General features: G+C 39.2%; 1 protein-coding gene across 2 annotated transcripts; it reads right to left on the bottom strand.

The window, feature by feature from the left end:
• Positions 1 to 287: 287 nt before the first annotated feature.
• gosr2 (golgi SNAP receptor complex member 2) lies at positions 288 to 4,018 on the bottom strand. 2 transcript variants are annotated; one of them, XM_026164437.2, is made up of 6 exons: positions 3,785 to 4,018; positions 3,499 to 3,563; positions 2,773 to 2,881; positions 1,494 to 1,626; positions 1,235 to 1,375; positions 288 to 770 (listed from the first exon to the last, which is right to left on the bottom strand). In XM_026164437.2, the coding sequence occupies exons 1-6, from the start codon at positions 3,811 to 3,813 to the stop codon at positions 609 to 611; spliced, it is 639 nt and encodes a 212-aa protein (XP_026020222.1). In that variant the 5' UTR covers positions 3,814 to 4,018; the 3' UTR covers positions 288 to 608. The 2 variants fall into 2 exon arrangements, with proteins under 2 accessions (XP_026020222.1, XP_080156318.1); XM_080300192.1 differs by lacking the exon at positions 3,499 to 3,563 and having other exon boundaries at positions 3,785 to 3,984.
• Positions 4,019 to 10,925: the final 6,907 nt, after the last annotated feature.

Here is a 10,925-nt window from a genome sequence, read left to right as displayed (position 1 = left end):
GCCTTAATACAGGATATAATGTTTGTGTTGAAAGTCTCTAATTTTCTGGTCATTGTGCCTAATGTATTAGAATTGTATGGCATCAACTCGATCCTACTTTGTCCACTACATTAGACTGTATTGACCAGGTGCAGCTAATAAGCTAGTAACTGAGTTTACACCATAAAACAAGAATTTCTGGTGAGAATTCTTAAGTTGCATTGTGATGAAACACTGAACATAACATTTTCGTACTTGTATTTCTTTAAAAACCATGTTTATCAAGGCGGAAGAACACTGACGGCAACTTGAGGAACAGTTAAGTATTTATAAGAAACCATCTGTGTAAAATCACAGGAGAAATTTACAGTTTCAAAGTGGTTTTGGTAAAAATGGAAAGTGGCACACTGAGCTTCACATGGATTAAAAATACTGTCTGTAGTTTAAGGTCTTTGCCAACGTCACCATTTTATCAATAAACATGATGGAAAGCCATTAAAAGAAAACTAAATGTAAGGGAACAACTTATGAAAGTTGGTTTTAATGTTAGAAATTCATATCATGAGGGACGATGTGCTGCAGAAATGTCCACGACTGATCAAAAAGCCGCCCTTGTGGATGGTTGGAGGTCAGCCCAGGTATCTGATTACCAGGAACATGAAGACGCAGGTCAGCAGCATGCCTCCAATCATGATGAACTTATCTTGAGTGGCTCGCCTTTCTATAAGTCTCATCACTGTGTTTGACAGCCCCAACATGTTAGCCACATCCAGCATCTTCTTATGAGTTCCCTGTGCAGAGCCAAAACAGCCACACTCATTTCAACAGTAATGATCACATGTGACAGTTTATAAGAGCCATAAATAAACAAAATGTTTCCATGACCACATTGTAATTATCTCCACTAATTCCTCTGATTTTGAGAGACGTTGAGTGCCAACGCCCTCCCTGACGCGCCACTCCGTCAGAGGTTTCTCATGGCTAGACAACCAGGCTGAGAGTGCTGATCAACAGACACACCCTGATAAGAAGAGGCCTGAAGCAAAACCAGGAAGCCCATCTCCTCCTTGGAAACACAGACTCGCCCTCTGAGCATGAGCACACTAACAATACGACTATTGTGATCGTCGTGGACACCAGAAAGTGGGTCAGGAAATTTAATTCAGTCCACCTTCTATTCCGCTTCCTTGTTTAACAAATGGTTTAAATAAGCTACAGATGTAGACTTGTTTTTCTGCTGTGTTAAATCACTAACCTTTAGCGTAGATCTCTGATCTCTGAGACCATTAAGGATGCTGCTGCCACTGCCGATGAGGTCATCAATGCCTCTGTGTGCATTGTGCAAGTTGGAGTTAAACTGTAGGGTCTCATCTATGGGGATGGAGGTATCTGCGTCCTATTAAACAAAAGGAATCTGTAATTTACACAAACTCTAGATTCTTTTTTTAGCTTAAAATGTTGCATTCACATCAATACCCATCACCAGTTTGATCACTATTAGACAATTTACATACATTCGTGGTGAAGGTGCGGCTCATGAGTTCCTCCCTCTCTCTCTCCTGGGCCTCTCTGGCATAGCGTCTGTGCTGGAAATTTTGCAGGGCACTCCGGAGGTGCTGGACATCATACTTGAGCTGGTCCACTCGTCTGAGAGAAAGAAAAGGATTCAACTGTGTCCAGTTTTACAACTACAACAAACATTTTCCAATTTAAAGTTGAGGGTCCCTGCAAATCTTTACAAAGCAATCCTGTCACCTCAAAGAGTAATCTATAGAGATTTCAAATGCATTTTTGCCCACTGTGGGAGGTAACAGGCTACTTGGAGTTTTTGAACACTTCTCAATTTAAGCTTGCAGTTCCTATAATGTGCAAGTGCTATAGCCAGGGTGTGATTTGTCAGGGAGGGATTTCTCCCACTCTGGTCTACACATCCCTGTCTCTGCTAAATAATTTTTCATCCCTGGCAGGGGAAAACAATGTATTCCTCCCTCTGACTTTTAGCACCGCATCAGCCAAATCAGGAACTGACTTTCAGCACTCAAGACCCTGTTACAGTAAGGTTCACACTGCATGGAGTGGATGATCATTTCATTAAACCAAATCCTGCTGGGTTTTTTAGTAAAAATTATTTTTAACTAGATAAAAGAAATTAACCAGATTCTGTGTTGGGAGACTCACAAAAGTTACATATGCAACTATGCACCAGGCTGCTGTCTGTCGACATCCTCGTTAAATTGTACCAAATAAATAAATAGAATCAGCTGATTATGAAGAGGACAGGAGAGGAACTTTTAACAGATTTGAGGAATTTAATGTACTGTCTCTCCACCCTTGTTTGACAGTGGTGCTAACTCTTACTGCACCCTGTTTTTTTTTTTTTCACAATTCAGTGTATCAGCAGTTGTACTGAATAAGGAGAACATTTATTTTGCTCTCAAATCTTATGTGCTTGTTTTGAAGAGTCCCCACAACCCCCCACCCCCTTCCCCTCCCTGAGTTCACTCAGGCCCCACCAGAGACCTGCTAAGATTAAAGGAGCGCTGTGGAATGGGGTGCACTGTCCCCCCTAAGGCCTGTTTATCCAGCTCAGAAATGAATCTTTGCCCAATGCAGCAGGAATGCTGGTGATGACGGGGGCTTCTGAGGAAATGTTTTCACAGAGCCACGTTGCCACAGGGCAGGACGTGGCTGCCTCTTCATCATCTAACCCTCCTTCTGCCTTTATTGCATATGATACATCCAGCTGTTTCTGTGTCTTTATGGTCACCGTCTATTGTTTAAATCCAAACTCACAATTTGGCATTCTGGCGGCGGTTTGGCGGTTCCTTGCTGGCCAGGATCTCAAGGCGTTCTAAATGATTGAAGATCTGGTCGATTCTAGCTTGCAGTTCATTTTCTAACACTTGTAAAACAGAGAGAAATGAAGAAGAGAGAATTGCAGGGAAGACATCAGTTAAGGCTGTGAAATTACAATTCATAATTTTGAAATTTACTGGCTAATTTACTTACATACTGAATTGATTCAAACATGTCTTCCAATATATATAAAGAAAAGAGTGTGGGATGCTGTTTGTCTTCTAATAATATACCCAGGTGTCACAGGGTAGCATTCATCACTTAAGCGACCCCAGCTCATTAGTAGCTGCGTAAGTTTACATCCTCCCCTGGGGTTAAAATAAACCTTATGTCATCATTTGTGAAGGGGAGTTCACTGCCCGGCTCCCACCATTATCTGCCATACCACCCACCCTACTACTTCCTGTCTTGGCAACAGCTGGGCACAGAACTGAACGGCCAGGCACTATCCACAGAAAACAATTAGCTCTGGCTTTTATCATTATATATGTGAGAGGAAGAAGCAGCCATAACAAGGACCCGGTTCTGAGCAGAAATTAGAAGCTCTTCAAAGGGGATTTCATCAGAGGTGGTGCCATTAGGAATGACAGCTTTGTACCACAACAACACTCCCACACAGAGCAGGGGCAGAGCCCCTTACAATCATGACAGCTGGTCACTTACAATGAACTGACTGGCGGTCTGTCTTTTCCAGATTTCCCATTAGAGACTGAACCTCCTGGATTTGCCTAATCCACAACGATCATACCGTTAGTGAGCAGCAATAAAAACAATTTTTGTTTTAATTATTACTGTACATGAACATATTGGTATGCGCCATATTTATAGTTTAATAATCGTATTATGCTGATATAAGCCTGCTGCAGCAGAAGTAAAAGTGATAATAAGTTAGGCTCATTAGCAGTGGTAGCTAACGGGCACCGTTTCCACATCAGACAAGAGAACTCACTTGTTGGTCTGGTGGTAAAGCGTCTCCATTTTTCCCGATCTAAGAAACGCTTCGCCCTCCCTTTACGTTATCTCGTTATTTTTGTTATAATAGTTTTAATTGTGACAAGCGGCTCTGTTAGCTTGGTAGCTAACGTTAGAGGAGTTTACACGTCATCAGCGGAGCTTTTGTGTACGGAACTAGGAAACCGGAAGCCGCGCGACGTCATCACACAGAGAGAAATATAGAAGAGAGCTCACTCCTTCTTAATTACACATCTCTGTCAGCAGACTGTAAGAGGAGTGTTTTTATTGCGGTTTTTAATGTTTTAAATAAAAATCTTTTTTTAAAAAGTGACGAAATGAACACACCCAGAATACCCCTGCTCCTCTATTTATATTGACCAAAAGTGGAAAAAGACATAGATAGACATAGATTGTGGATTGCACAACACTGGTCACTACATTCTTCATTTCCGGTTAATACTTGTACAGCTGCTGTTATTGTGTATATATTTATTTATATTTATATTTCTTCATACATTCTTATATAGTTCTATATTGTGTATTTTGTTGTACAGTTATTTTATTTTCAACTTTAATTTATGTATTTTATCTTATTCTTTCCCAGTTAAATTTACCCTTCATTCTAATTTGTGTTGTACAGTTATTTCATTTTTAACCTTAATTTATATTTTATTCCTTCCTAGTTAAATTTACCCTTTTTAATTTTTCATATTTATTTCCTATCTTATTCATAGCCTTTTCCTTTTTTGTTTTCTTTAGGTCACGAGCAGTTGTCCAAGCATTTCACTACTGTGTATGACTGTGTACGTGACAAATAAAATTTGAATTTGAATTTGAGATAATATACGACAAATACTGCATTAACAGTGAAATGAAGACGCTTTATTTTTTCAGTGTCCAGGATATACCATGTAAAGCATGTCATGGAAAGGTTTATACTGTATTACTGTATATTGATTATTCATGTGATTTAAATGTTGTTGTTTATATATAGATATAATATTTTATGTTAATTAATTCACTTGTTCAAATCAAATTGGATGCACTACTGTGCCTGGAATACTGGTACAGTCTATTTCATAATTGTCAAAGGTTAATATGTAATACATTTTATTTTTCCTGTTCTTCTCTTAGTATTATGTTTTATGCATTCCCCCGGCACTTTGTTCACCTCTTTTTGATTGGAAGCCTTTTCATGTACTGATACTTTTATTATGTCACTGTTTATGTTTCAGAAAATTTTATGGGAGAAAAGACTGCTCACTCCTCCTCAATTTTGGACGCTGAAAATGTAATCCCTTACGTCTACCAGTCTTTTTAATTCCTAAAATTATATTCCCAAAATATATTTATAATATATTATAATGTTATATTTATATACAATAATGTTATAGTTTTATATTTTTTTAATATATTTTTGCTTTAATTTTACTCTTTTTTGTGTGTGTTAAATTCCGTTTAGTTCCAGTTACTTTTGTTACTTTTATATATTTTTAAAATATTATTTGTTATGATAGTACATAAATAATGATAATAATAAATATATGACACAAGATAGTATAGTAACACAAAATGTTGGGAATACAGTTGGCTCACAGACTCAAGCTCAGTAAATATATAGAACATTTCGATACAATACAGCTTTAGAAAACAAGAATCATGACTGACTACAAAACAAAGGGTAATTTCTTTTTGCCAGTTGGACTGAACAATAGTCATGGGTACTCAGTGAAAATCTCAGAGAGAAAACTGTAGATTTACACAAGTTGGAAAGGTCTGTTGGACAGAATTTCTAAAGGACTGCAAAATGATTCTCAGCATTATTGTAGAGTCTTTATTTTACAACATAAAGTGTGTTGAGCGGACTATTTTTTTTTATTTTTAATTTTATTTCGTGCTACATAAATAAAACTACGTTGAATTGAATTGAGTCAAATGGAACTGAATTCCTGCACTGTATCTTTGGAGGACTAAAGGTGAGGCTTTCAAACCTAATAACTCTGTTATTAGGTGTCAATCTGGTGGGGGTCATGGTCTTAGCCAGTTTTGCTTTTGGTGCTACATTGCACAAAGAAGATGGAATAGCTGAGGAAGAAGACAACCTCTAAATTCTTCAACTTCACCTCAATTATGGTTTTGGAATGGATAAAGCAGGTTATTCGCTTCTGAAATGACCTTCACAAAGACCCGACTTCAACCCTATTCAAAATTTGTGTACTTCAAAGTCAGGTTTGTGCCAGGAAATCAACCAATTTTAATGAACTCTACCACTTCTTCTAGGAAGCGTCGTCAAATATCCAGGCAGAATTATGCACGAAGCTTGTTGATGGCTTGCAAAAGCCTGGTTATCGTGCAACTTGCTAAGAGACATTTAGCCATACACTATTAGTGGGAGTGTATAGATATATTTGAGCCTGTAAGTATACTTTTGACCGTGTGGTTTATCCAAATTAAATTCAAACTTATGAACTCAATTCTTGTTTGTTTTTTTCAAAGGTGTATGCCGTACAATCATTGCACTCTGTAAAAATAAAAGTTCAAAGTAACCACAAAAGGCCAAAAATTACCATGACATTCATGCTTATGATGAATGTATGTAAACATCTGACCATAAGTGTACATAAATAACGTGAAAACCGGGCATGAAACTCCTGTTTCTGGACAGGCTGTAATTGGACAATGCTAAACTCCCAACGTATAAATCTGAGCCTTAGGCTACATTTTCCATTGCATTTGATATTCTTTTAGGACACAGAGGTCTTTGGCCTACAAAGACAAGCTTTGAGAAGATACAGCATAATCTGTTGACACGTAGACATGTCACAGGAAAGACTCTAAGAAACATGTCCTAAGGCGAGCTTTTGTCAGCTCTCCCTGACTAGGTCTAATTAGGCCATCCTCTTTTTCCACAGTCAGGTGTCAGAGTGTTCCTGTTTGTCCACCCAGAAGCTGTTCTCCTCTTCTTGCCTGCAGCCAGAGTCACCAAAACTAATATTATTAAACTTCATAGTGAGATTACAATTCACAAACACTGAAGAGAAGATGTCAGATTTGCCAGCCACAAACTGGCTCTGTCATGGAGTAGGGTGTGAAAAAACTGTCTAAATTTCACAATAGTTCCTTGGTGATTTATTATGAGGAAAGCACCTTGGAGCGCTGCCTGGCGCCTTAATAAAACCACATCTCAATCACCCTATACATACCCTCCATCAGTGTGGTGTCTACCTGTTAGGGAAGAAAGAATAAATGAGTGCAAGGGAAAGCAAGGGAAACATAAACATTAACATACTTTGTGCTCCTGTTTGGAGGTGATACCTGTATTTGTTTTCCTCATTCAGCACAGCAATCAGAAGTTGGCCCAGACACTTTTCCACGGCTGCCTGATGCTACATGAGTTGATGGTTGTATCTTCAGGCAAGACACTTCTGAACAGAGGTCCTTTTCACCCACCCCCACATGTCAGAAATCTTGAGATCTGTTCATGCCACTTCTTGCTCTTGCAGTTCACCATTTTTGGTTGTCATAACATATCCTCGGGGTAGTGGCTGGATGCGTACGGCTTTAACCTGTTGCTCAGAATAGACAAGAAGTAGCGAGAAGGAGGAATAAACCCTCTTAAACCATTTCTGAGCAATACATGAGGCACATCTCTGGAGGTCGTGGGGTTCTCTCCGTCTGTCCTTTATGTTTCAGCCCTGAGGAAAGGATGAGATGAGCTTACTGGTTTTCATCCACACCTGATCACCACGGGCGCAAACTGGAATCCAGACTCCAGGTGTGGAGCCTTGATCACTTTGACTGAGCGAGTTAGCGCCAACTGTCACTGTCATACCTTAATACACATGTCTATGGAGCACAGCTGGTGTAACATTCATCCTTTTCTCCCATTTTAATTAATTTTCTTGTAATTTTAAGGAATTTGGATGATGATACAGAACAGAATTATTTTATTGAGATACTGCTTTAGAAGAAAACTGTATTACAATTTTGTTACGTACTTCTGCTTTCTACAGCACTACAATATTTACCCTCAGTTGTAGTATAAAGTAACAGATAACTGAACTACTGAGGGGTAATGTATAGATTTTACTGCACAAAAGTGTTTGCATAGTATTGTGGAAAACCTTTATATTTGGCAAAGAAAACAGGAAACATACATAAAAATACAGTAAATAAGAAAAAAAAATTGTTTGCAAAATACTGATGAGCTTGAAAAGTACAATTTAGAATGACCACCTTTATTTCTTAAGGTAGCCAGAACTCTCTTTTGTAATTTCTTTAACTAGTCTTTAGGACTCATTCTCAAGGTTTCTTTTTCCATTTTTCTTAAGGGCATGACTTTCAGATACTGCTCATCTGATGTACATACTTTTTATACATACATTTTCCTCCACTTGTTGTGAATCCTCAATTTTTTTAAGAACACGTTGCACACCATGCCGAAAAACGCCAAGTTTACAACAAATAATTCTTTTGGAATCACCTTGTTGGTTCAAAAATGCTATTTCCCGTCAAACTGTGTTGTGTTTGGCATTTTTCACAGATTCACCTAAATAATGGGAAATAATTTAGTGTTTTTATGACACAAACAAAGTGTCTAAAGATACAATTTCTAATTGGTTCACTACTAAGTTGTCTGTTATGTGTAGAGACAACACTGATTTATCACTTTGAGTCCAAATAAAACTCTAAAAGTCCTTCAGGAAGCCTTCTCACGACCACTGTAAAAATTTCTGGCTACTTGGAAGCAAAATACAACATAAAGAAATGCGAGGTGGCTCAAGACTTGTATGTTAACAATGATTTTAAGAGAAGCACGGGTATGTATTAAATATATTTATATGAGAACATGCATGTATGTTGCTGCTTTGTTGTTAGGAATGTGATTTATCTTAGCCCCTTTGGAGGTCTTGTAACCAAACAACATTTAGTGCTGCATCAGTCTCCCTGCACTGCTTAGAAAACACAGCAGCCTGGTTATTGTTCAGTAGAGAAATGAAAGCACTGGATGTGCTCAGAGACTTACCCCCCACCCCCGCACCCCAACACTGTTTTGTTCATCAAGGGAAAATGATATGTTATTGAATCACTTCCCTACAATGTACTTAATGATGTTTTCCAGGCAGTATAACACATCATAACTCTACAATGATTGCCCAAGACAGACACAGTGAAGAAGCCAATTATGAGGAGCAAAATTGCCCAGGGTCAACAATTTCTGGATACCAGTCATTTTTTTAAAGGCACACTGATCTTTTCGCTTCTTCCCTGAGGCAGGTGAGCCACTCGTCTTTGAAGCTGTGGCGAGGCGCTGAATGAAAGCAAATGAGGGCCTGTCAGAGATGACAGGAAAAACTCATAAGCTCCCAACATCTCAGTGGGTTTTACTGTGAAAGGAGTCCAGCTGGGGGTCCAGAGGGCAACACCCCCTCCTCCCACAGGGACAGTCTATATGACCACCCCAGTTGCTGCGACAATATTACTTTTAATGATGAAATGTCTGCGAATAGCCACAAAGAGACTAAATAAAACTAAAAACAGATAAAGGACAACAACATAATGATGCAAGACAACCGCAAATAAGCATAAAACCACAGGGTGATTGTCTTACATCAGCCCATCGCTGCAGGCTGTGTGGAAATACAACTGCCCTCTTTACTCTTTTTATTTCAAAGTGCTCTAAAGTTTGTATTTGTTATTTGGTATTGATTTAGTGCTATTTAAGAAATAATTGGTCTATTAAGGTCTTGTACATGGTGTAAGGAGCTTGGAAAGAAAAGCGTCTGGACTTCTTTAGGTGGCTTGAAGACGTTTCACTTTTCACTTTTCACTTTTCTTTCCAAGCTCCTTAGACTACAATGACCTGGATGACTGAGAACCTTCACAGACATCTTGTACATGATTTGAGTCAAATGCATTTTTTGTAAATCTATAGATTTGCGGTTCCCAGCAACCTTTTTTCTCTTCAGTGGAGAAGACTAAGCTTTTGAAATGGGCACAGGTGATCAGCATTACTGTCTCCCTCTGTTGGTTCCTGGTATGCTGTATGCCATACACACATACCCACAGATATGCAGCCCTCTGGTTAACCACCTGTGACACTAAGACCTCTGAGGATGAGAGATGCTGTCCACCCCTGTGGTTGGATTTCATCTTTGCGAGGATGCGATTAAAAACAGCAGTGGCACGAAGTACTGCACCGGGGTTCCCCGGCCTGACAGCTCCCTTCCCACAGTCATGCAACCACTTTAAACCACACTCTCATCATCACGCTGTGTGTGTGTGAACAAAATTGTGTGGTGTACAGAGCTCAAAAGAAATGTTTTTGTCTACCTGCATCCCTTTAATGAGAATCATGATTGAATTGTGAACACTGGTGGAAATAAAGCCAGCAGACAGCATAATTGTGTAGGTATTGGTATCACAAATAATCACAGGCAACATACCAGACTTCTCTTTCAGAGATGTTGCCGGTTGGGGAGAAGACATAGCTCAGAACATTATCTGTGTTTTGCTTTCCTGGACATAGTTGATGTGGGAAAGTTTAGTTTTGATTGTGATGGAGGTCAGTGAGTGTATGCATGTGTGTGTGTGTGTGTGCAGTGTGCACATGTGGCTGTGAGAGAAAAAGCAAGAGGAGTGCCATTTATCGAGCAGAGGAGTCAGTTATGTAGGTGTGTGGGCTCTTATCACAGCAGCTGCCATGTAAACTCTTCTGTTGGTGCTGCAGGTGTTTCTGTGGAGTAGCATGAGAACAGCCTCCCACAGGAGCTTCCCAATGGGTGGGTAGTTGTGGGGCTTGAGAATGGACAGTTCAAGAGGAATCGGGTAAACATCTGCAGGTATCTTTGTTATGTAAAACCAGTTCATCAGCACTCCTGTGTTATACTTTCTTTTTTTTTTTAAACTACCAGAAATCAACCCATTCTGTGTGAGTCTGCCTGTGAATGTGTCATCGGCGCTGTCATTGTAGTTTTCAGTACTTTGGCAGGTGTTTGTATGTGTTTGTGGAATGTTTTTGTCCAAACCATTAAATCACAACCTGTGAAGGAGTCTCAAGACTTTACAGATGGGTAGCTCAAACAAAAACAAATGAATCTCAACAGGTTCGAGAACCCAAACCTCAGGGAGAAGGA

The sequence above is a fragment of the Astatotilapia calliptera genome, chromosome 4, assembly GCF_964374335.1.
Source record: "Astatotilapia calliptera chromosome 4, fAstCal68.1, whole genome shotgun sequence".
Taxonomy (NCBI): domain Eukaryota; kingdom Metazoa; phylum Chordata; class Actinopteri; order Cichliformes; family Cichlidae; genus Astatotilapia; species Astatotilapia calliptera.
The sequence above is the reverse complement of the archived record's forward strand: the minus strand, read 5'-3'. Positions and strand labels throughout refer to the sequence as shown.

What these genes read in the sequence shown, in the direction of transcription:
- gosr2 (XM_026164437.2), bottom strand. Translation starts at nt 3,813, where the DNA reads ATGGAGACGCTTTACCACCAGACCAACAA. An exon ending in GCCGCACCTTCACCACGAAT is followed by an intron (nt 1,376 to 1,493) that starts GTATGTAAATTG and finishes TTTGTTTAATAG; the next exon opens with GACGCAGATACCTCCATCCC. An exon ending in ATCAGAGATCTACGCTAAAG is followed by an intron (nt 771 to 1,234) that starts GTTAGTGATTTA and finishes GGCTCTGCACAG; the next exon opens with GGAACTCATAAGAAGATGCT.